This window comes from Calonectris borealis, chromosome 8 (assembly GCF_964195595.1).
Source record: "Calonectris borealis chromosome 8, bCalBor7.hap1.2, whole genome shotgun sequence".
Taxonomy (NCBI): Eukaryota; Metazoa; Chordata; class Aves; order Procellariiformes; family Procellariidae; genus Calonectris; species Calonectris borealis.
The window spans coordinates 4695508-4722783 of NC_134319.1; the positions used below are offsets into that span (position 1 = coordinate 4695508).

General features: G+C 38.5%; 1 protein-coding gene across 1 annotated transcript in view; it reads right to left on the bottom strand.

The window, feature by feature from the left end:
• Positions 1-27276, bottom strand: part of FGGY (FGGY carbohydrate kinase domain containing) — a 149736-nt gene that overhangs the window by 103686 nt on the left and 18774 nt on the right. The window contains exon 5 of the mRNA XM_075155678.1: positions 17638-17726. Coding sequence (XP_075011779.1) covers positions 17638-17726 — 89 coding nt within the window. The remainder of the gene's footprint in view (positions 1-17637; positions 17727-27276) is intronic.

Below are 27276 nucleotides of genomic sequence, written 5' to 3' on the forward strand. Positions count from 1 at the left end.
TTCAAGCCCATTGTCTTCGGCATTGTTGAAAAACACATAATGAGACACAGTCCTAGACACAAAAATGTATTGTCTAGACAAATCAGACATAGCATGTGGGATTGGAAATATTAATCCGTTCCCTTAAAAGATGGCAAACAGAGGCAAAAGAAATTGAGTGACTTGGCCAAGGGTCAAAGAGTAAACCTCATTCAGACCCCTGAATTCAATCTTGAACTCCAGAGACTCAGTCTAGAGACCCAGGCAGAAAGACACCATTCAGATACCATGATGCTGAACATACAAAAAATGCACAGCTTCAGTCTAGATTTTTAAATATGAGAGTAAAAAGAAGCATGCACATATATAAAATTGAATCTCTTTTAAAACCTTGTAAATTTTAAAAGCTTAATAAGCAAAGGAGAGGTTATAAAAATCATCCAAAAAAATGGCAAGGCAAATGAAAAGCAAAACTGGAAGTAAAGCCCGCATATCCAGCCACTCCAGTCCGGCAGCCTGCCCCCTGGACATACCTCCTGCCATTATGCAACATCAGCAGTGTTTCAGATCAATTTATTCAGAAAAATATACTCTTTCAAGCTGAGTAGAAAGTCAAATATCTATTTCAATTAAGAGCTTGTATTTAAAAAACATATCTTCTCCTGTTCCCTTCTTCAGGCAGTTAAAACTATTACACAATTAAAACTGAAAGTATGGGTATACAGAGCCAGTATACAGCTTTCTGCTGAAGTCTAAGCTTGAGCAAATTTACCATAGTTCAAGGCTTCACCAAACACTCAATGACATTAGTCAAAAGATTAAGCAAAGACTAAAGTAACTGAGAAAAAGGAAATTGGGTTTCAGGCAAGCTCCCTCACCACCACATGGCTTGTGATAGAGCGAGATGACTCCCTTACACCAACCTTACCGTAATGGCAGCACACCACTACACACCACTACTGACATCCACACGTGCATCACCTAACACATCTGTCAGCACCAGTCGGTGCTTCAGCCGCTGGTCCTCACATGGCTGCATGTATCCTCGCATCTCTTAGCTGTATTATGATAGACTTCATTATTCCGCAGGATTGGCATCAGCAGGCCATAGGAAGACTGCAGTTATTAGCTCCGTGACACTTTATCCCTCTACTGTGTGAAAAGTAAACATGGGACATGCACCACCAACATTCATGTTTAGGGAGCACAAAGACTTAGGAAGTATTGTGGACTTTCCAGTCGTTTAGAAAGTGCGGCATGATGCTGAAGGCAGTGTCTGGCCAGCAGCCATGTGGACACTGACACTCTATACACTGACTAGTAAAGCAAATCTCCACATGAGCAATGCTACACTTCGTGATGTGGTTTGTGCTGTTTTCATATACTTGGTTAGAATTAGAGTAGTAAGGGAAAAAAACACCCTCACAACCCTAACATTGATATTTTGAGAGAGAGAAATATTAGTCCAGAAATCTCTTCACAAGTTCACTATAAAGACACATTTTACTAATTCATGAGTAAATAATGTACCTATTCCTAATGTCAAAACTGTTGAGAGGCTAATTTAGCATGGTACTTGAACATATGTGCGAGTATAAAGTCCTGAAGAAATGTCAGGAGAGTTAATGGGAGTTTTTACCAGCTTAGTCAGACTATGCTGAACTGGAACCTAGGCTGTCATGCACTTGTGGCCAGACAAAGCCTAAGTGAAACCAGAACAGAAGCAGGGAAATTGCCAAGAGTACTGCAGTAAAAGAAAGTTTTAATAACTACGTTTTGATGCAGACTGATCCAATTTCACATGCTAAACTTCAATATTGAGCCCTCCTTCTTTACTCAGGCAAACCTCCTTCAAGTCTTACTCAAGTTGGGATGACAGGATTCAGCTGCCATGTGCACCTGAATCAAAGACGCACGTTAGAGATTCCTACACTGGCAATAAGGTGTGTTGTTACCTCCCGTCACAAGAATCAGTTCAGTCAATGCATACTCTTAAAATCATAAGTCATTCCTAAATACTAGATCTATTTGGTCAAAATTTACAGTCATTAGTATCAATTTTTAAAAACATTTTTGACAGTTAGATTTTAAGGTAAAGCATTTAAATCAAAGCAAAAGCAAGATGGCTTATTTCACATACATCATACGCTGTATTGTATGCTTCTATTTTAATCTTTTAAAGGACAGTATCAGTGCACCTATTTCTAGAATATATTTAATAATAATGATAATAATAATGGCTCAAGTTTACAGTCCTTTGGAATTGTATTCATGTAAAAAAGACGGTAAATTTTTGAGCAAATCTCAAAAAAGCAAGGAGATCAGCAGTATTATTTGGATAGCTGTGTGATTTCGCAAACCAAGCAAAGAAAACCCCACCAAGTAGAACCACAAGGAGTTCTGAAACAGATAACAGAAGTGAGTAAAAGCATACATAAACTTCCATAAAGTAAGAAGGAAAAAACCAGCTTATTTACATCAGTAGGGAAAGGAATGGGAGATGAATACAGAAAATAAGGAAGGCTACAGAGCAGATAAATCAGGTGTCATTATTCCTCAAAATACAGCAATACATTCATTCAAACAGAACAAGCAATCATTATGCAATTGAAAAGGGGTATGGGTATTGCTGGGACCAAAACCTTCACAGGAAAAAAAAAAAAAAGACTACATTACATGGATATCTAGACTGCTTCCACTCATAATAAGAGAGAAATAATATAAGAGAACATAAACCCTCATTAACTGAGAATGATTTAGAAGAACTATCCCCAGAAGGAAGTTAACATGTTGTCAATTCTAGGATTCCTCCCTCCTTTTTTTCCTCTACAATTACTGCTGCCAGTGTAAAAGAGAAGGGACTGGACAAAACGAACCTCCACTTTGACTTGTTATAACAATCAAACAAATCAACCCACAGGTTCTTGGAAGAGTGGCTAAAAGAAAGATGTTACTCTCCTAATTTCAGATGCTTTAGCCTGTTACACAAGGAAGGTGGACATCAATGGTTTTGACATTCATTTAAATCTTAAAAACAACTTCATCTGGGAATGAACATCCGCAGCTCTCTCAGAGACAGAGCTAACCCTCCCAGGTAAGCCGGGTAATGCCCGAGCTTGCCTTACACTAAACACTGTGAAAGGTGACGGTTGAACCAGCAGGGTGGAGTTTACCACTATTGTAAACTCTAATGAACCCTTTCATGCGGTACTAACAATCCCAAAATATTTGTCTTTCCCTTTCTTGATACTTGAATTACACTGCAATACTTGCAGAAAATACACTTGCAAATGCTGTAAGCACAGAGAAGAATGGACTAAAAGTCAATTTAAAATCCCTATGTTAGCTGCCTGAAAAAATAAAGAATGCTTTACTCCCTCTTTAATGCTTTATATTTTTTAATGGGAAAAAAAAAAGGAAGAATTTCCACATTTGTGTGTTTGACCAAATTAAGTGATAGAATTAAAAAGATCACTCTCCATTGAAACCCTGTACATTTTTATGTAAGAGAAATTAAGAACAAATTTTTTAAAATGCAATTTTGCAAACTACTATTTATCTATGAGCTTGGTCCTACAAAGACTTAGGTGTGAGTAACCTGACCTGAACGAATAGTGTCTTTGACGTCAACTGGACCATTTATGTAAGTCACTTGTTTGCATAAGCAACTGCAGGATTGTGCTTGACTTATTCTATATAGATAGTCCTTACTAACTCCAGCAACTAAGTCAGCAATATCAAGCTGTACATTCTGCATAATTAAGCCATTTTCTTTAGTGTAAAGTGGTTTGCACCTTGACAAAGAAAAGCACAAAGAAAATTAACTCACTGATGTTCTAAGATGGCTCTAGAGGTGAGAGGCCAACTTTCACTGCTGCAAGATGCAGACAGAAATCCTAAGGTCTGAATTTAATTGAGTTCTCCTGTCCTGACTTGCCATGGATGGTATGAGAATGAGGAGGAGGGACAGCACAAGACCTGCTGCCCTGCAGTAATCAGAGATATGCAACTCTGGACTGCAGTAATGAAAAATAGAACTAAATAAATAAACAAATCAATCTACATCCAGATCAAAAAATAACAGCAAGTGCCACCTAAAAGGCAGCAGTTACTTAAAGAGAATTTTCTGGAAGAAGCAATAACGTGTCATACCATGGGCTAAATCCACAGTACCTTAACTGTCTGAAGATGCTCTTGTCATATGACAAGTGCTGCCAGTCAGATTACTCAGCTGGAGCAAGACATCAGATGAAAACAACTCTGGGTGGACTGACCTTGATTTTTCCAAATATACAATTTCTTCATAAATAGTGCCAACTGATCTCAGTCAATAACCTAGAGACTGTTTGCAAACTGTTATGCGTCATACTGACATCACAAATTATCTTTTCTGGGCCGTAAGTGGACAAAAAGAGGAGAAAAATGAACAGTGTAAGAACAGTTCCCCAAACATTCATACAACCAACAGCCTGTTCATACAACATGCTTGGAGAGCAAACAAAGGACCCAGACCAGCAAAGCACTTAAGCACATGCTTTAACTTTAAGCACGTGCCTAAGTGCTTTGCTGGAAAAAGGCCCAAAGAAAAGAATGATCATGGTTAACTGAAAAGCCCTGCAGAACTGGATTGACTGCGTTGTTTTTCCATTAACTCTAGTTGCTAGTAAACACACGTTTGGTCTCAGCATCCTGCCCAATATATTTAACCCATATCACAAAAATAGCGACCTGGTACAACCAATCTCTTTACTCAAGGAAGTTCCATGAATTGGAAAGCGAGGGAACTGCAAGACATGCTTGGGATTTAGGCTACTTATAAGGCACAAGTAGAAGCAGCACCCTCACGTCTCTGATAGGCAAACCCACACGAAGGCCCCCACCATTAAAGACGCTTTTAGTAGTTCACCACACAAGCCCGCATTGTCCTGACTCTTCCACCTCTCAGATCAAGCTCCACAGAACATATTTGGAGACCTCACCAAGAGGGCACAAAACACTGCCACAGGACCGATGGCCCTCCTTCCCCTCTCCCACTTGTGAAGGAAAGAAACCCAAGCTTGGAGAAGATAATTTCTGACTCTGGGTCTTGGGAATGTGACAGTCTTTTTTATTACCTCCACCCCGGTCCATTAATCACATTTTTAAATGCATTGAATTTACCCCAAAACCAAAATGAAAGCAAAATTCCCTAGAACATCTTAAGCAAAATGCTTAAGTTAAAAAAAGGTTGGAGTCCAAAAATGGAAAGATGATTAGGGAGGTAGGTGAAGTTGGAATGAAACAATAATAAAAAGCCCTAAGAACACATCATATATTCATAGTTCTTGAATCATTAAGGCTCTGCATGACAGCTCTCACAAGCACCGGTACGGCAAACCCACTGACTTTTAAGCAGGAGTGAAAGTGGTTAAGCCCTAGGACAAATAATTTGAAAATCTCAGCACAAGTCTGATCTCAGAGAGTTTAAAGGAATGCAGACTGCCCAAAAACACAGCAGCTGTTTGTTTTTTCTGCCACCTTTCCAAGGTTCATGTCTGGAGTGAGGATAAACAGTTCTGAAAAAAAGTTATGTGGAGTTCAGACTTTAAGAAAATAAAACATCAGACTAGTATTTCTTGCAGAAAGATTAAAAAACCCCAAACCTTAAATTATTCAGCCCTGGAAGTTTTCAGGTAGAGCTCTCAGGAGCAGAGAGGTAGATGGCTTGAGGCTTCAATATATTAAAATGCTTTCTCGAAACCAATCTGCATTTTCAAAAGCTTGGCCTGATGCGGTTTTCTTGAGCAATATTCCTCCAAGCAGGGTTTCAAATTTAATAAGGTAAAACTGTATTCCTTATTTTATGCACACATATGTGCATACACACACACACACACACAGAGGCCCTTTCAGATAAACCCACAAGTAAACAAGATAGCGGATGAAGCCTTAGAGATCAGCCTGAAGTGATTTCCATCAGCACAGCAGATATCATAGTTACAAGGTAATTCGTGCTATGTCATTTTGGACTTTTTTTTTTACTCACACTCCTCCTTTCTCTCCCTAATATTCTGTTTGTGCCAAAGCAAATCAGCATCTACTTTAATTAATTAATTAATTAATATGTCTCTTGACAGGTTAGGCACTTAGAAATCTCTTGACTCAACATTTTTAGTAGGTATGACTTTCCTTTGATCCACACTGAAAGAGACATAAGCTGAAAAAGAAAGAGTTAAGAGGAAATTTACTTAGATAGATTACCAGTGGAGCTAATTGGTGTAAATAAGGATTGTCTGTGTTGTTACAGGCAGGTCAGAAATAGCAGGAAATTTCAGGCATCATGTTGAGATCCAGCATCTGTTTATGAACTGTCCTTATACACAAAATGAAGAGTTGCTACAGGACAAAGTATAAACAACCAGGAAGTCTGAAACAAACTGGAATCCCTCCAGAAAGCTCTCCCGTTATATTCATACCTGGTGGTACTGGGGCATCAGCATGAGGAATGGTGAATACTAACGAACTCGAATTTGTCTTTGAGATACACATTCACATTATATATATCATGGACAAGCATTACCCAGTATGACATATGAAAGATACTGTTCATGAAGGACAAACATGAAGAAGAGATGTCAACAGTGTATCATGCTCTTACACATTACCCATTTTCCCTTCTTTATAGGGAGATGAAAGCATTATGCAGCATTAACCTCGCATACAGATGCTGTGTTCAAGGAATTAAGGACAACATCACACCTACTTTTTCCATTAAGGCAGGAAGCACACTGACTTTTTTTCTTGAAAGTAAAATTGTATCATAATATTGCTTTTTCTCAAAAGAGCCTGTCTTAGATACGTTATATACCACAACAAACCAGCATTAAAAACTCCCAAGTACAGATTCATGGAGGGAATCTTAGAACATGGAAACTACAGGAAAAGAGTTTTCTGTGTATTTTGTAGCATGTTCTCCCCTCCTCATCACTTTTAATCAAATATAAAAACACCTTATTCTGCAGATCCAGCCGCATCCCTCAGAAGAAAGAACTCACCTTGGAAAATTAGGTTGGAAGGAGAGGAGAGTAGTAAGTTGTAAGTTTCAATACTGTAAGTTTCAAACTACAGTGAATGAAAGTTGGAGTTACTTCCTTCATCCTAACAACATGTACTACATATGCATGAATGCAAGTGGGTTTTGGGGGCAGGAGGGGTTTTGAATCTAACAGGCATATCTCTCTTCGCACATCCTCAGTTAAGTTTTTCCCGATCAACTGCTGCAGTGTGAAGGGCTTTCCTACTTTCTTTCCCACTTTGACAAACATTCCTTGTGTGGGGGTACTAGAGGCAATTGCTAGGCCACCTTCCACGGACTGCCTTCTGCTCTTACAGCCACTGGCACATGGAGCCTGGGAGTGATGGCAGAAGAGCCACAGCTCTGGGGCTCTGAGCTGACTACAGCGCCGCGGGTAACACAGGGACAGGCTCTCTGAGGAATGCTTGCTGTTTCCAAATCCCCACTCAGGAGAGTACAAGGATATATCTATAATGCAGAACACCAGCAAGCTCATGACAAATCTGAGGTAGAGCACTTGAAGTAAAATAAAGTGGACAAATACAGGTTTTAACTTAGATTAGCAGCTCCAGAGGCAATTTAAAGCTGAATGTGAGCAGTTTCAGCCAAATATATATAAAATCCAAATATTACCTGAAGCCAGCTGATACTAAAAGATAAAATAGAAAACTTCCCCCCTTCACTTTAAAATAAAACTAACAGCCATGGTGGAATCTGAAATTTCAACTGTCCTATCCACAGGAGAATTAAGTTTCTTATGCATGCAGGGTCTGACAACCAATAAACAGAACTTCAGTCATCTTTGCTGTATCACACTGCAATCATTATTGCTTTATCTGTTTCTCTCAAGTCAGACAGTCAGAATCCTACCATCAAAATTTAATTAAAGAAGGTAGTAAGAAAATAAACAACCTTTCTTGGAATGTCTTTGATTCCATAAGTACATATACATTTCATCCACTGAAGACTGAATTACAACCTTTCATCTAATGAGCAGCTTAATGGAATGACACTGGAATAAAGAACAGGGGAAGGAAAAAACAAAACCTTGGTGATTTCATGTAACGCATTATATATTTATATAATATTGGGCTTACTATCTGGCAACATCAATTTGCAAGCTGCAGTAAAAGCATTCACTATCTTAATTCAAGTAGAAGGCATAGCCAGGCACTTACACCAAATCAATAACCAGATCTTATAGTTAAAGTAGCAGATGGTCTACCACAATGAAGAAATGACAGAACACATATGTAGAAGTCTCTGCTTTCTTTAGACACATTCTTGAAAGCACTGTACCATTGATCTAAGATTATTTTTATAGGCAGATGACAGGTCAAGCATAAAAGTACTCTATTTTAAAGGTTACAGAATTAGCAAAATTGGTATTACTGCCATGGACAAAGAATCATTTTCTTTTGAAGTCTTCGTTGCCAGGTTATTTACATTTCACAGGTAAAAGGCTCCTCTCTGGATAATATGAATGCTAAAACAAATAAAAGAAAAAGTCCTATATAAGCTAATGCTACCTTAAAGAGATAATGTAAATCAACCCTGACACCATCAGTGTCATTCTAAAGCACGACGAGAATTTCCAGTGAAAGTTACTAACATTAAACAGGTTTAGATAGCTAGCCAACAAAAATAAAGCAAACGTGTAAGTAAACTGCCTTCCAGGCCAAGACTGTTGTTACAACTATGTATTACAGTGAAAGTGATGGGAGGAACACTCTAGTGGTGAAAAGCATTTGTTTGGGAAGTCTGGAGGAAGAATCGGTCCAGAATAAATAATTTGTAGTGTGATCTGTAAAAATGCCTATAGAATAGGACACCTAATTCTCACTGCAAGTTAGACAGAAATCTGGACGCCCAGCTAAACACTTCGAAAAATGTTACCCTTCAAATTATACGGCTATTTTCCCATCTATAAAATAATAATGCCACCTTCTTACTTAAGAAGAGCATTTTAAGGCTGAATTTATTAAGACACTTTCATATGTAAGATATTATAGAAGAGTAACGTTTGAAAAAAAAAAAAAGAAGAAAGACCCCCTTATGGAATAATAAATTTAAGTGAGTTTTAATACTTTTAAGCACTATATGTACACATACAATGCACAGACTTCATGCTACATAGCTTTCTTTTCCCTTACTGGATGAGAACACTCCTGGAATGTTATTGTTTTCAGGGGGTGGTTTTTAAGAATGTACTGTGAATACATGCATTATATATGTGCACACTGAAACACTGCTGGGGCTGTAAATGACCCAGGAGTTCATAAATATGGCTATTTCCTTATCTGGTTCAAATTTATGCAAGAAAGCAACTGTTACACAGCTCTTGCTGAACAGAGACCCAACCTCACAAGGGACAAGGGCTTTGCATGGGGTTTTCCATGGTGTTTCACATAAGGAAGAGTTCAAAGAAGACGACAGATTGTTTATAACATGCCTTGTACCGCCAGGGTCTGATCCCTGATGGCGTTCACAGAAGCTAATGCAACAGAAACATACACCCCCTGAACACCCAGCCTAAAGAGAACCGAGATGACTGTAAAAAAATGAGATGAAGAGAACTGAAAGACAACAAGCTCCTCTGTGGTTTCTGCCTTGTCTTTCCTTAGAATTTAAGGCCATAACACCACAACGTCCTTCGATACTTCTCCCCCCCCGCCCCCAGGTTCAGCGAAGCACAGTTATCCAGTCCCACCATTAGTTAGCACGTCAGCAAGCTGGATCTCAAAGACTCCTAGCCATCTCTTTACAAACTTTATTAAGGGGAGATTATTATCTGACCTTCAGAGAAGCTAATAATTACAGTGTTCTCATATATATTGCTTCTGCACAGGATCAACAATGAAAGGGTTGTTTAAACACAGCTCCTTTGCTGTGTACCACTCATCAGCTCGAGCTAATGTTAATGACTATTATGGAAAAATAAAAGACAGAAACATTTTCTGATGTGCATAGTATACTTATTTAAGAGGCTTCTTATGATGCAGGATGTTGCATTTTGAGACTGCAGAAATAAAACCTTTAACAGCAATGAATATATGAACCCCAATTATTTTTTTTATTTTTTTGTTAAAGCACTGGAGAATGTCTTAACCATCACACAGACACACACACACACTCTCTCTCTCTCACATATACACACACTCTCAAACTACCACACTAGGCAAGATCAGAGCTTAACAGCCAACAAAACACACATTCAATCCCTGAGATCATTTTCCTGAAATAGAAAACTACATATGTTTCTCAAATTTCACATCAAGCCACTGCACGGCCCAAACTGCAGGGGAGAAGAGAGCCAAGCCTGCCTTTGGGCTTGGGGGAGTAAGAACCCGAAAAAAAGATGATTCCTTTCATATCACCACATTTCTCGTCCACAATCTAGACTTACAAACACCCCCGTTTAACAGCATTTCTAGTGGGGGTTGCTTATCAAGCAGTCTTTGCTTTGTCAAATTAAGACACATCGCCTTGGATTAGTGAGACTCCCTGAGTTCAAAATGACTTCATGGTTGGCTCAGAGTTCACTGTCTCTGTGGCAAGTTGCCAGTAATACATCTACTACTGCGCCTGCCCCCAATCCTTTTCTATACTGACCTAGCTGACTTTTTTTTTAGCAGCAAATGAACACAATAGAAAACTAAGGGCTATATACTGTCACAGCTAATTAACAATCCTAACATCTTAAAAAAATAATCGAAGTAGTAAATATTTGAAGATCTGAATGCAAATCTCTGAAATGCAATGTTTCAATGTATGTCAAAGCTGTTGGAAAGGGACAATGCAGTTTTTCTTCACTGTGCAGATACAGTTAGACACTATGAAGGGCTCCTGTTCTTGTGGAAAACACATTAAGCTTCTTTTGCTAATATTTTGTAAAGGGCATTTGTTCAATAACAATAGCTAAAGCTTCCTGTTTGCCTGTGTGCTTCCTGGCTAACATTAACGAGACCTGCTAACAATTTTCTTATTTAGCACACAGAACTCTTTCAGATTACTCTGTAGACTCAAGGACATGTCGTTTTTAAATTAAAAAAAAAAATCTAACAGTAATGGTCCACACTGCACCTGCCCTTCACAGTCCTGATAACTTTGCCAGCTATACGTTTCATATTTTCTTACACTGGATCAGTCTGTGTGTCACCGGTCTCCAAAGAACATGTTTTGAATTTATTAAAAGCCTGATAGAAGTGGAATTCTCTCATTTGGCAAAGATACCGTCACAGGGACACTTGCTTTTGGCTCCATGACAAGAAATTCATGGTACTTTGTTTGTCCAATCCACAAAAACACCATCCCTCCCCTCCCAATCAGCCCTTCAAGATAATTCTCCCTTCTCCAGAGACTTCTCCAAACAAGTCTGCAAGTCTGAAGTCTTGGGTTTCATTCCATAAACAGGACACAAAACCCGAGTGCAATTCAGGATAACTGTCACCACCACATGGGCTGCAGTGCTAATCACGAAAGCTTTCTGAACTATTCCCTAGCTCCTTTCTTTCCAGAGAGAGGCCTAATTTTTAGACCAGGCATCTTTTGAAGTAGGCACAAAACATAAACAAGAAGAAGCTAAATGCCAGAATCCCAGCCAAAGGGTATACATTAGTCATGGCAAGGCTAGGAAGGAAGGGAAGGGCAGCTGGCCCCAAAAAACTGGTGTCTGTGCTGCTCCAGTTACCACATCTCACTAAACAGGATTGCTCAATCCTTTGAAAAGACACAGGCATCCTTCAGATAATCATTTAACTCACACCAGTTTGTTTTTTCAACAGCACCTCTAAACATAAGCTCCTCTTCCAAACTCTCTCTCTCTTTAAAGTTTCCAGCCTATCTGGATAAAATATTTGGTGAGGACTCCACTAACCACACTGATGAAATACCTCACAGCGGTAAAAGTAAGCAACCTCCTAAGAGTGTATGTATGTATCGGTTTAACAGATGAAGAACAAATCCAGGAATGAACAAGAATTAAATCCTCAATGGCATTCAGCTGCCTAAAAACCTCCAAAGATGTAGATTTAATTCACTTCTCCAAATCACACAGGGGACATAACAACAGAGCAGAGACTTGAATCCAGATTCTTGGATTCAAAGGCACCTTCCTAGCTTTAACATTTTATTACAAGCTTCCATCACTGCAATTCAGCAATGGACCAGAGTCTACTTCTATTTATCCCAGCATACTCTGCATCAACCCCGCTAAGATCAGAGGAGTTTAAATCAGTACAACAGAACCATCTCTAGCCCTAATGATAAGCAACTGGGAACAGGTTACAAACAAACTTTAAGGACTTAATCACTTCTTAACATAAAGAGTCAGCTATTTAAATGTGCACAAGCAAAGGAACTAGCCTCTTTCTCATAAATGAAAGAAAAGAATTTGTCAAGGTATTTTCCTGTTGAAAATATACTGTATATTAAAAATATATCACTCACTCTCACACAGATACAGCCTCATATTGGTTATGTGGTTCTCAGAAATGTTTATGAACTACAAACATTTGTCTTTCACTTTACTGTCTGTAATTACCGTTAACAGTATGAATTTCTTTCTTATAAAACTGATTTTATCTGAAGAAACACATAATCCCGAGATCTGTTGGAAGGAGATCATTTACAAAAGATCCCCCAAAAGCATATGAAACACCTCTGTTACACCATTTTCCCTGTCGTGATGGCTAGCAGTTGAAGACTGACTGGACAAGTATTTCCACAGGAAAATTATTTGGGTCGACATTCATACAGGAGATGAAGTCTCATACATTACTTTCCCCAACTATTAACATTTCTAGAGTGTAGTAATATAAAAAAATGATTCTGCACAAATATTCAGTTTGTTCCATCTTTTTTTGGTAATTTTGGGAGGTGCCTTAGAGCATGGTGTTGGACACTCTCTACCTCAGTAATGTCAGACTGACATTCTTCCCTATGTTTCCCAATCCTCCTCCACAGGTTTAACCTCTCTTTGATTACAGCTCATCTTACACCATGAAAATCCAGTAGAGACTAGCTAATTTTCCAGTGAGTTGCCTATGATGGAAAGTGACCCTAAAACAGAATGCTGGATCTAAACACACACGACCTTTGAGAAATTTGTGTGTGAACTCTACCCAATTTAACAGCTCAGCCATATTCTTATCTGCAATGTAATCCTTCACGAGACTTCAGAAATACAATAAAATTGCAGATGTGCATCTCGGATAAGAATTCTCCATCCATAATACAGTAACCTGTAACTAAACCAGATAGGCATTTAGATTTTATTAAGATAGCTTTATCCAAAATACCATATAAAGGAAAGTTATCAGAGGTTATAGATGGTGGGTGGAAGACAGCAGTGAGTCACGCTCACCATGAGTAAAAGTGCTGAGCCTCTGAAAAGCATTGCTAACATGTCTGTGAAAAAACAGCTCTCTTCCTCTCCACAACAGCATTTCTGAAATAAGACAACTGAGTATTCAAGTCGCAAAACCAATACTCATTGTTGCAACCTTGGGGGACAGGAGCAGGGAAGTTCCAAAGTTTTAAATTTTTTAACTAAAGAGCTGTTGGTAACATTTTTTAATGCAGAATAGTCAGCCATCTGGATCATTCAGAACAATTGAATGGTCTTTCACCAACCCAAAGAGAAATAATACAAAATAACAATGGGAATCAAGGATTTGGAACTTATCCTTTACAATTGATGGGTGGACACTGTTCGGTGAGATATGTAGCAATTTCAAAGACAGTAAGTAAAAATCTCAGAATATGTTTCAGTCTCCACATTTCAGGTAAGAAACATTTACTGTTTATTACACATCCACTGGAAAAAACTTGGCTACAAGGCAGTTCAAGCCAGCAGAATCAAAGGTGAAAGACAGAAGATTTCATACTCAGAAACACACATCCAAACTGCTTTTCAAATACTTCAAATCCTGATCTCACACACTGCTTAACTTTGTGCACTAAGTAATCTCACTGAAGCCAAAAAGACTATACATAGTTTTTAAATGTTAAATACATACAAAATGTTTTAAAGAGCCCCTTAAAATTTTAAAGAAGCAAGAGTAATAGTTCCAATGTGTGCAGAAGTCTTTCCTACAAAAGTGCCCTTGGAATTTCATTTATTTTGGTAAAATCCCCATCACCAAAACAAATTTAAAAAAATGAATCTTTCTTTTATCAGGGCCAAGTTATGTATGATTCACAATGACTAACACTGTGTCTTGCCGTGTGAATAGGCTCCTTTGTGCTCAAAGGGAGAAAAGGTAGTAAGAATCTTATACTTGATAAATTCACACTTCCCTAGTATTAGGACAAATTACTTTACTTCACAAACTACAAGGAAATTCCCAAGAAACAGGTGTGCATGGGGGAGAGCAGAGGAAGAAAAAAAAATTAGGTTTGATTCCAACAAAACATTTCTTGTCCTTATTTTCCTGTCTTTTTCTTCTTCCTTTGTTACCCTATAAGACATTCCACTAGAGCCAAAACAATGGGCTTAATTTTGGGGAGCACATTAAGGCAGCAAAGGAGGATGTATAAGAAACTATTTTATCCACAATAGAAGACCCTCAACCAAAGGGTGCAGGAAGACTTTGTCCAGAAAGTCTTTTCCCAACATTCCTTTCTCCCTTACAACATTCATCAATAAAAGCAAAAAGTTTTTGAATAATCAAAATGTCTTTTCTAAGGAAATGAACTTGCCAGTAAAAATTCAGTCACTTCTACTTTTGAGTATAATCTTTTTCAGCTTTTTTTTTTTTTTTTTTAAAAAAAAGAGAGATTCTCTGCCTCACCTCCAGAAAGTTACAGCTAAGAACGCAAAGCCAAAGCTAGGCAGGACTAAGGAGCTGTCATTACCACTGTACCCTCCTTTTTCAGACTTACTTCCAAAGCAAAACCTGAGCTTCACTGAATTTAGAAAGTCCCCAAGTCCACTGCAAGCCACGACAGCCCGACAGCAGCTGACAGCACCACTACACTAAGTCCACGGCATTAGTCTTACCCCATCCTTCTCTTCCCTTCCCCGCACCCACAAATAACACTGCCTCCTAAATTAAGGCATCCACGAGGGACAGTAGATGGGAGCTCAGAGTATGATAACAAAGTTCCTATATAGCCCTTCCTAACTTCCTTTTAAACCTCCTGCCATACATTTGGGTTGCATACAAAGGTTGCAGAGGAGGCCGAAAATTTTAATCTCAGGAATTCAGACTGTAGTCCTGTACAGATTAGAGGAGCACTAGAGAATACAATCATTAGTTCGTAAGATCTGTTAACTCTTTCACTATTATTAGTAATTTTTATTGCAACAGAAGTTCCGAGGAGGAATTAGGTCCTACAGTGCTGGGCACTAACAACACACCCAAGAAAACACCGGCCCTTCCCCAAAGACCTCACAGAAATTATAACCACTGACAGGTACATGCAGCAAGCAGATGGACAAATGCTACATTGGAATAGCAAGTATCCGGCATGGCGTAACTCTAGCAAGAGTTTTGTGAAAAAACAAAATGGGAATTTTCAGGAACAAGTAAAAGGAAGATGATAAAAAGCTTTACTGTACTAAGCATGCTGTTATCTTCATTTCCATCCAGATTCCCCACTGCTGCAGCATCAGTTGTTAGCAGCGATCCATCAATTCTGCAACTTGGATAGCTGCATAGCTAGTGTAACTCCTATACTTCAATACAATCATTCATTTCCCAACAGCTACAGAATTAGTCATACTAACAGTTACATTTTTAAGTCTGCAGGAAGGCATTGTTGTTCTTCTCCATCTGCTCTCATAAGCTACACTAGGTTGGAGGTTAAGAGAGATGGAGAGAGGGAAAGACAGGGAGAGGGATTTCTTTTATACTGTATGGCTGCCACTATTAAAAACAAGAGCGACAGAACATGCTATGGATCAAGGAAGATCTGGGAAGAGCAGGAACTCTGTTCATCAATGCTGGAGATCCCTCTGCTTAAGCAAGATAAGAATTCTTTTTCAAATATATCACCATTCTCTCTGAAACCGTTTCCCTTCCTTTAAAAATAAATTCAAAATAATATTTGACTCCCAGCTCACCTGGACCATATTCTATTTTAGCTTCTTCAACCATTAGCACCAGGTGAACATTTCATTATTTGCTCACACATTTTATCCCATCTATTAATCATCACCTGGCCACAAAGCCAAATTAAAACTATGTTTGAAACAGGGTCCCTAGCCAAATAAGAAGGGTAGAACGAAGACACCCCTACCACACGTAAGAGCAGATGAAAATGTTCCCCTGTCCTATTAAACAGAACTATTAGTAGACAAATTGCAAGAATCTGTAACCCAATAAAGTGACATTTATTTTCTGGGTCATCATATCCCCCAACGACCTCAAAAAGGTTCTCTTCAGGACAGGTGTCTACTTTTCTCACACATGACTGTGCCTAAATTTGAGGAGTACTTGATCTGTCGCACCCTTACAGAGCTTATGGGAACAAAGCAGCCACCTTTCTCCACCTAGTCCCCTGACCAAAGGGTGCCAGTTCTAAATCAAAGTCTTGAGTACTTTCACAAGATGGACACCCTGCGTGGCACGTCCTCTGGGAGCCTGGGATTTATCCTCGTGAAGTTAGAGTTGGGTCAGGTGACAGGACTGCTTAGATTGCAAGATCTTTGGGGTGAGAGTTGTTCTTCTGTTACACAGTTCATAGTTATACAGCATACAGCAGAATCTGACTAAAAGTCCAAAGGAAGGAAAATTTGAGATAGTATCTTTCAATTACTGTCTAGCACTTTCCTGCTTTATAATACAAGATATTTAACAACAGCTGTCAATCATGGAGACTAATTAGTGAGAAAAAAAGCACTCAAATAAAAAGAACCATGTCTGATGTGAAGGTATCTTCAATTTCCAGAGACAATAAAACTATCCTGTGACCAGTTTTCATTTTAGAATAATTTTTGCACAGATTCAGCTCCACAAACTGCAATGGAAATAATTGTGAACTGCACTCAGCTGGGCATGGAATTGGTCCCTAAGACTTTATTTTAAATAAATAATACTGTACCTCACTTTTCACAAGGGCTAGTTTATCTGCAAATGCACTTCACCTGTACTGGTCACTTTAATCAAGATTTTGTAGGGGTTTTGTTAAACTGCTCAGCAAGTATTCTAGGATGCTTTTGGGAAGAAATACAGCTGCCGTGTTTTACAGTGAAGGGACCATTTTAAACAAGATTTTACCAGATCCCTCTCACATGGCAAAGAAGTGGTTTTTTTCCAATTCTCAAAAAAGTCAATAAATTTGTCAACAAAAACAGATTTCAAAGAATTATTAGAAGCATATTTCACAGTAACTAGAGCAATCATATTTATGTTCCAAAATGGAGTACAAGACCAATTAACCAACAGTTGTAGCAACATACTGTATCTGTGAATTACACTGCTCACAGGAACAACTGTGTTCAGGAATGCACAATGGAAGCAGGAGATAGGTTCAAGATGTTTTGGAGCAGGCTGAATTACAGACAGATGTACATAATGTCCAGTCAAAATGAATTAAAGCAGAAACGTACATAGAAAATAGACGAAGACGACCAAATCATATCGTTATAATTAACATACCTTGCAGTGACACCTGTGGCTTTCCAAGATAAGAAATCCGGAAGATCAAAGAAGTAGCCTGCCTTCTCCCAGCATGATTTTTGCAAGTTCTAACAAAAAAATTTTTAAGAATTCAGATATTAGAGGCCAGGCATGATCATGTCCTTATTTTAATGCAATTAAGAAACCTGCCAGTTATGTAAAAATGGCAATTTTTCCAAACCCAATGTTCTGATCATCCAGTCTGCTCTACTCACTTTACAGTGATTTACAGCCTGAAGAACTGAGCGTTTCGCCCACCACAGACTGATCGTAAGAAAAGAGTTTCCCATGAAGAGTTCATGGAGGCACATGTTTCAGATCACTAACGTGGGCTCTCTCAGTTCCCCGTCAGCTGCTCAATGTCAGAGCAGTCTCAAAGTCAATAGACAACTTTCTCAAAAAATATTTGCTTGAAGAATGCCCTACTTTCTAAAATAAACCATTTAAAATGTATTATTTTTGAATTGTAAGTACAAGAAGAAAACAAACAACTCTGTGAGCATAAGAACAAAACTTTCGAATCTATTTCAAAATTTCTGAAATATGACCAAATCAGAAAAGAACCTGTAAGCTTTCAGTGAAGCTTTTTTCCACAGCTGGGACATTAGGGGGCCTCAACGGCCTGATTTAACCAGTAACAATCAGCTTTAAATCCACACTACAACCCTACAGTTGCCATCACAGCATGCACATGAACTCACATAAACAATTAAGAGAAATTTATCTTTGCAATCTCTGCCTCTCTGCAAAATTTCCTTGAAATGCATAATGATACACAAAGAAGTATGAATGCCTGCATTTCCATTCGAAAAGAGGTTGAACCTTATTTCTTCAGCTGAGGCAATAACTGAAGACAGTTACAAGATAACTCTCCAATGATACCTGCAAGCTCTAGATAGCCACATGACATTTCCAAACTCCTAAAAAAAACCCTTCTACCAAGATAGATCATTTACAGAGAGTTTCCAACACAATACTCTGCAGAGGGCTAGTGGTCCAGAAAGCAAGAGATCAGTCATATCACCTGGGCCAGGCTTTATTCTTTGTTTCTATCTCCAAAGCTCAGTCTGGTTTCAGCTTATGATAGCAATGCTTATTCTTAAAATTACTTTTCCATGTAAACAATCTCCAGGCTTGCCACAGGTATCAGACGATGATGAATGGGAAGAAAGTTTCCCCAAGTGTAACGTTTTATTCCAGTGTGACATAAAGAGTGAGCACCATGGTCCTGCAATACAGCTATACCATCCAACGGCCACCTCTGGCCTCAGTATGTTAAAATAACTAAAGAATATCAAAACCAAACAAAAGTCACCAGGTTCACAGATCAGACTTCCACAGAAAGATAAGATTGCTTTAAAAACCTTCACCAGCTTTTTAAATAATTGAAACAGTGTGAACTTGTCTCACTTAAGAGCAGCTGTTGTATTAGAAACACAAATCCTAGCTGGGGTGTTTTGGGCGTGGAGCCCTGCTAGATGACACAGCTTCAGGAAGAACACAAATTAGGGCAGCAGTTGCATCCAGCAGGCTAACACAGAGCTGGAGAGATACTTCAAAAGTGCATGAGATGGGAAACTATGTGGGTCTTCATCTCTACACAAGAAATTTGAGGGATGATTTATTTGCCTTCTTGTCTTTTAGTGTTCAGGTCCCACCTTTTTCATCTACTCTCCGTGTTGTACGAGATTCCAGGAGCAGAGGATTTTTTAGAGAAGTAAAAGAATTAAACACTAAGAGAGTCTCAATAGCATAAGCTTTGTCAACAGCAACTCCAAGTCGTCCTCCCTCCCCCCAAAAAAAACCCTGCAAGAACCTGTGGTACACAATTGAGCAGGAGGCCCAAGTATTTTAGCAAAGGGTTTAGCAGCTTTGTTATTATGCTTTTATTTTCAAAGTTTTTTTTTCAAATTATTCAGTAAATTGTCAATAACTAACATGACAATTTAAATCACCTGCATTGTAAAAGCTGCCATCAGTTTTCTGGAGCAAAAATTAATTACATGCAGTATCAAGAATGTACATGATGAATTAAAATAAAAGATAATTCAATTTTAAGAAATACTATTTGGCTCTATAACTTAATTAAGATATTATGTGATTTCAAACCAAAATCTTACGAGTCCAGAAAGTTACTGAAATGGAATCTATGAATTCCAGAAATTAAGGTGCAACTGGGTAAGTACAAAAAAAGCAAAATTTTGTTTAGTTTTGGATCATGAAAAAAATTGGTCTTCTTTGAGTTTAGTTCTTCAAAAGCTTCTAAAATTTACTGGGTTCCTATTGAGTTCAAAAAAGAAATGCACTGATTACAACTTTTTAACACAAAATGCAGAACCTTTGGATGCCTGTTCCTACTCACTCGGGTTTAGCTTAGCTCCTAGACTGGTACTCATATCAAATTTAACTTTATATGTGAATGCAAAGGTGCTCCATAGTTTAGTACAAAGGTCATTCAGCCTGATTATTTTGATAATATAAGCCATTATGTATTGCGAACATACCTGAGTCTTCAAGAAGCAACAGGAGTAGTTTGGCTATTAGTTTTAATCAGAAAAGAAATTGGATTAAGAGTAACTGTCCTCTTCAAACAAATCTGTTTCATCAAAGATACTCCTTGGATCCTTATTCTATTACTTCAAGAATTCCCCAAAGCCACATGTTAGCGACACTAAAATATATTGTTTCATGAACATCTAAATGATTCATTCTTTGCCATCTTGATGCTTTGTCATCATCAATTAGTACAGACAAAAAAAATCATAGCATGCCCTGATGCTTTTTCCAAACAAATTTAAAAGTCTCCATGTTTTCGACACTCACTGAAGTTAATTCTAATTTATTTTCACTCACAGTCAGGAATCCGTGACCACATTAAAAAGATTGTGGAAAAGATCCGGGAACGTTCCCAATGCTGTATTCATATCCTGCGACTCACTCTCCAAACTCAATTTGTAAAGAAACTAATTCAGTCTTTCTATTTTCCAGGGGTACTTATGGAGTCCCCTTTCTTCATTCCTCTCTCTGATTGTTTTGGGGTTTTTTAACAACTATACCTTCAAACAATATTTTTTGAGATCCTTACAAATAATCCCAAATACCTGGGAGCAAAGAGTTTAAGAATTATGAAGTACAATGTCTTTTAATCTTCCTAGACAAGAAGGCTCTAGGGGAGTAAGGGATGGGAGAACTGATATAGAGCACATGAAAGGCCACCATTGCCCATTTATTCCTTGACAAGTCAAAAGATTATCATGAAGCCATACTGCACAATTTTGTACTGTTATGTGTATTTGTTCACTTCTTAATTGGACTGAAAATACACACACATGCAGAATTTCAGGTGAGCTCCACCAACCGATACAATTTTTTGGAGACACCTTGAGGCACATTCTCCTTGGGAAAGCTGAAAGAGCTTTCACATTCACATTTTACTGGTTTGCTGAGGTAGTCTGTTTCTGTACAGGAAACCTTTGATTTCTACTCTTACTGGGTATGTAATTTTCTTGTAAAATGAAGTGATCTTCAGACACCTAATGTTTGTGAAAGCGCATTTTTTTCCACCAGAAGGAAACTGTGCATATAAACACCAAGATGTCCTCACTTTTGTTATTGCTAATACAGATTAAATATTAATCAAATTATCTTAAATGTCATTATAGACAGCCCTCGTACCAGACCCCTGTTGGCCATGGGATTAACTAAAGATGGGCTAGAAGCAAGACGTCTGATTTAGCACAGGTTATCAGTCTGAATTTCATGGCTACTTATCAGCCAAAACCCACAAAATCAAAAATCATCCAAAAATGGTGTGTTAGAAATCTAGATTAAAACCAGAAGGGACAGATGGAAGCAGAAAAATGTTTTACCATTTAGTGTAAAAAAGAAAGCTGGCATGAGCATTCAAGTTCCCCATCAGGTCAAAATCTAAGTCATCTGAAAATTAGAAAAGAGACTGATTCACTGAAGAACCGTCTGCTTTTCCCAATTCGACCCCAAATTTGAATCTATTTGAACTATTACATGCAAGCTGTAATAGTAGGCTGTGCAGTGTATCAGTCTCTCTTTTTCAAAATTACAGAAAACAAATATACATTGTGTGAAAGGAAGAAAGAGAACTGAAGACTTAATGCACACATTCATGGGGATGTAAGAAACTGATGTCCCATGCCCTCCTCCAATTCAGACGAAGCAAGAACTTAGAACTTGGATCCCCGACACTTTAGATGGGATGCCAAGCCATGCGATAGAGCTATTCTGAGATACCCAAGATAGGCTCTGAGCAGAAATCCTATCCTTGCCAGAGCCAAGGCTGCAAACTGATCAATTTTGCAACTACCAGCTGCACTAAATTAATTGGCAAAACATTAACTAACTGAATTATCAGATTCATCTCGAGGTTGGAACTAGGGGTGGGGGGAGATGGGGGGCTTGGAAAGTAACCTCTTGGGGTAAGGCTACTGCTGAAGGTGGAGAAAACTGCCTCGCTGCAACACACCATCTCTACCACCAAGATACTGTCTTAGACACGTGCAGGCGTTTTCAAATCCCTGAGGCACCCTGATCATAGCACCACAAGTCAGGTGAGCATCAGATTCCAGGGCAGAAAGGGCTACAGAGGGACAGAACAGGCATATGAAAGGCTGAGTTAGGAGAAGCTGTAACAAGGCAAGAAGGAAATCTATGTGCATATTGTAAGCCTCATCACACTGCAATGGAGTAGAGAGAGATGGCTGGGAGACAAAGTAGGACATACTTGGAGGTGTAGGTGCTTCAGACCTCCCAGCTGTTAATCCTTATTTTAAATCAGCAACTGCAACTACAAGCCAAACTCAACAGTCCAAAGTACAACTTATGCATACATGCCTGTACTATGTATGGATGTTGATAATAGAGCTGTTAAAGCATCTATAAACAATTCTAATCAAGAGTTCGGTTCCGAACCCAGTAGCTTGGACTCATTCTCATTTAACATGGAGTTGATTATTTATTTTAATGGCAAAATCTTACCAGTCACATTCAACTAAACAAAAAGCCAGCTGCAAAGGCAGCAAACAAGGGAGAAGACATGCATCAACATAGAAGTTGCTGCCAAGCTAATGCCAGCACATCCGCTATTCTTCTTCCCTCCATAGCCAGGGCAAGAGATGTTCTAATTGTTTCTGAAAATTATCCCATTGGTCACTGCAAGTCACGGGTTTACAGAAAGAAGAACAATGATGTATGAAAAGGCAGCTGTAACTGAAGATGTGAACAGTAACGTACAGAAAGATCACTGACTACTGTGCTAGATAAAAAAATAAAGAAAATTACTCAAAAACTATTGATTTTAGTTATTAATTGCAAGGAATGATATGCTAGCCATTCAACCTGTGAAATGATTTTTTTGCTAAAGGGATGCTCTTGTCCGCTTTTATACACCAGATTAAAAACAGAGTTGTGAAAGCACACTGTAGGAAGACTGCATTTCATTTGGAGACAGTTACCAAGCAAATACCTGCTCCCAGTCCAGCATCCCCCACCCATTTAGAATATGCTAAAGCACCTCTGATTTAATGGGACTAATATTTTTTAGAAATAGCTGATTTGTAATGTCATTAGTATGAGAAAAACATAACAAGCATCCTTTCATTTTGGCACAAGCCCCAATAAAATTTCCAGCCAGAAATTAGTGAACAAGATTTTCTCTTCTGCTGCCTCTGGGAAAAACATGCTAACAGGCTAATTCTAGAGCTGGACAAACCTTCACTGCAGTTTTTACATTGCTCTGTTTAAGCTATGCTCTCACTGCTGTGGTGTTGGTTTGCCACAGCATAGACATCCGTATAGTCACGTTGTTCTGACAAACATTTGCAGCAAAATAATTTCCAAGTGAAGGAGTATGTACGTACATTTTCAGTTCATATGCACGCATCTACCCATCAGAACTATCTACGTGCTCAGTCACTGAACATGCAATTTCTTTAGCCAAAGTCAACAAAACAGCACAACCTGCTTAGCAAAGCTGCAAAAAATGTACCTGCAGCTACAGAAATAAAGAACTATTGCAATGATGTTTTGCAAGATAATTCTAAACAGTGAAGAAATCTGAGGAAGTAACAGCAAAAGGAGTGAATTTAATTGGTTATTTTGAAAGACCCAGTAATCAGGGACTACTTTCCTTTTCAGTGAAGTTTACACTCAAACTTACCTGATTGACTTCAGGAAGACTGTCAAAATTATCTTTCAGCTAGTTTCTAAATATTTGTGAAAGGATAATGATTCTTTATTTCAACTTCATCTACAGTTGACGTTCTTAATTCAGCTGACCACATTCAAAAGTCAAATGCGACTGTATCCACAGAAATTAGCTTTTAAAAAAAACATACATTCATTTTGTTTTACATTACAGATTTAACACTGGACTCTCTTTATCACCACACATGGTCCACACAGGCAGAGAAATACAATGCTCCTCGTAACTGGACCACAGATGTGCACACTTTAACAAGACTGCCCCATAGGCTATACAGTAGCTGCATTCAGTTGATCGTTTACTGCAAACAGCTGTCCCCGACATGCAAACTCCACTCGCCATGATGGCTTTGTCATATGAACACCTATTTGCAATCACAAACATCAAGCCCATGCAATTAATTTCATGTAGACTAACCACTAGGTGCCAGAGGGTAAAATGATTCGGCAGCAATCAAACTGAACTGAATGTAAGCCAATACAATTCAAACAAAAGATCTCAAAAGACCTATTATGGCCTTCATAGTTCAGTTTCTTCATTCAAAACCAAAATGCATAGAAATGAAGAGTTGGAAGAACAGAATACGCCCTGAAGCCTCTAGTCTCTAGTTAAATCTCTATTCTGTGTACAGTGGGAATGTAAGGACATGAAGAGAAATCTTCAAGAGAAAGCATTTATATGGAAAAGAAATCCAAAAAGAAGCAGATGAGAGTAACTTGTGACTTGGAAGAAAAACCGCAACATCCCTCTGCAAATAAATACAAGTCAAGTGTAACAGGAAAGCTTCAAGAGAAAAGGAGCAGCATCTACTTCTCGTATAATGACATCAGCTCATTCCTCACAGTCTGTGAGGTCATCTTCAACTTCAATTCTAATGACAAGATGATGATGGGAATGGAAAAGCACAGTTAGGTCACCTTAGCCCTCTCCCCCTTCTCCTCCCTCTTCATTACTTCCAACCAATTCAGAGTAAATTTGCAAAGTCATAGTCTTTAGTAATACCTTCAATTGCTTAGATGAAAATTCTTCAAGTAATAGAAATTATTTCCTTTCTTTGAGGGACAGCCTGATCACTCAACACCTAGCAATCCTGCTGAATTGACCTGTGTCAGACCCTTCCTCACAGATGTCAAGTTTTTAGATGCTGCAGTTAGGAGAGCCCAGGGCAAACAGTGAGAAGGGAGGATCTCCTAATGTGGCCTTCCACAGCCAGGTTAGCATCGTGGAAGGGGAGAGGGAGGCTTTGATGACAATGTACACACAATTAACCTACAGGTATAACAACAGTCCAAAGGGTCATTTAGTATCAATACCTTAAATAACTTCCAAAAGTGCATCTACTTAGTCTCCTAAATCACTCGTCTCCTAAATGACTTTTAACAAACTAATTTAGTTTACAGTCACATTTGTGCAATTTGTCTTGTATTAGCAAGAGTGCAGTTTCCTATGACTGAGTCCACGAATATGGAACATGAAGAAGTCAAGGGAATATCTTGAATATTTATCGGTTAGGCAATGAACTCAGAAAGAAACATTTATATTTATGCCAGCCTAAATAAATTTTGAAGCTCAAGAAAACAATGTTAAGAGTTCCAAAGAACTGAGGATCCACTGAAAGGAACATATTTCATTAGGCCTCATTCTAAGGTTCTTCCAATTACATGCTGTTTACTGTTACAAATACATCAGGTTTGATTAAAAGAAAAGTATCGAACATTTTCCCAGTGATACAAAAGTTAATTCTGCTGGTTATATCAATGGGTCTATAAATTGTTCTTAATTATTAGTTCTAGGTTATTTTATCATAACTTCAGACATAAAACAGTTATTTTCCCCGCTGCACCCTTTCTGCAAAACCTAGATCAATGCAAGCATATATGTAATATGCACTGCACCAATTCCAGGCAAAGATGCAGAGGAGGAAAATATCAAAAGCATTTAATAGCAGAAACATTAAATTCCTGGGGTGTTCAAAAAAAGTTCCAGGGAATTCAAGGCAAAAGTCAACAGTGAATCTTCATATATCAGAATGTACCCACTGACCTGGAGCATGACTGTACAAAGTGCATGGCTGTGTTTTTTGTTTTGTTTTGTTTTTAAAACATCTATGTGTGCGTTGCAGCCACATCAACCTTTCTAATCAAAAACTTTCCAGAAACGTGATGCCTACCAAAGGGATAAAGGTCCAAAGTAGCTTCTGGATACACCTCGGTTTAGCCAGTTTTGATTAGGGCCAGTCATAGAAGAATGTGTCCAATCCATTGTTTGCCTTAAGTTTCCGGGATACTGTCAGGTATATGACAACAACAAGGAGGAATATTAAGAAAGGAATAAAGAAGGAAAGGAAAAAAAACATCACTATGGTCTATGATATGATGTTGACTAGGGAATGATATAGTTCTCTGTCTCATACATTTCAAGAACTAAAAGGCAAATGAAATTTCAGGAGCTTGTTTCAGAAAAAAAGATGGTTTTTTACCTGTTCACACAAAGTACAGTTAAATGGAAGAACTCATTATCACAGGAGATAGTAGATGCAAAAAGTGCATGTGGGTTCAGATGAGATTAGCTAAATTCATAGAGCAAAACACTCACTACTAATCAGACCAATACTGAGTCAAATGGATTTCTGGTCTGACCCAATATCGTTCTTGCATCAAGCAGCAGGCTGCACCGCTTGCAGTCAGATGGCTGGAAATAGCTCTAGAAATACTGGAAGTGTTTTCAGAAAAAACCTGAACCAACTGTACACATTTGCAGAGGTTGGCAGAAAATTCTGGTAGAACTTTATACAATATAGCAATAGTCTTTTGGGACGCTTTGAGAGGGATCTTATTTTAAAGCAGCTCCCAAGACTGGACTGCTCACTGGAGCAAGCAGTAGCTTGGTAGGAAAGGTTATTTCCCATGCAATATAGAAAACAGAAGCAGAGGCGAGGATTTAAATAAGACAAATAAACTACTCAGATCTACGATACTTTAAAGAAATCTTGCTGGTAGCATATTTAGTAGTCAGGAAAGCTGGAGAGACCAAAGGCCGTGATCACAGCCAGGCACACAGTATGGGCAGACACTATGTAAACTTCCCCAGGCAGTTCTGCCAACACATCTCAGCTGTAACATTCAGTGCTCATAACGATCCCATTTTGGCCCTCTCCTCAGCAACACCAAGGGCCACGGTTTTGAAAAGAATCTAATTTTATGCTCATGAAGTTCCCATCTAGCCAACTGACTCAATGTGTGGCCTGCGCAAAACAGGTACAGTGCAGTTATTTTCTGAATACCAGTTGTCACAATTAAATAGAAGCACGATGGGAATTCCAGTTTCAACTTTGCAAAGCCTTCAGATATTCTCGGTTAAAAAGGCTAAAATAAAAATGTTTC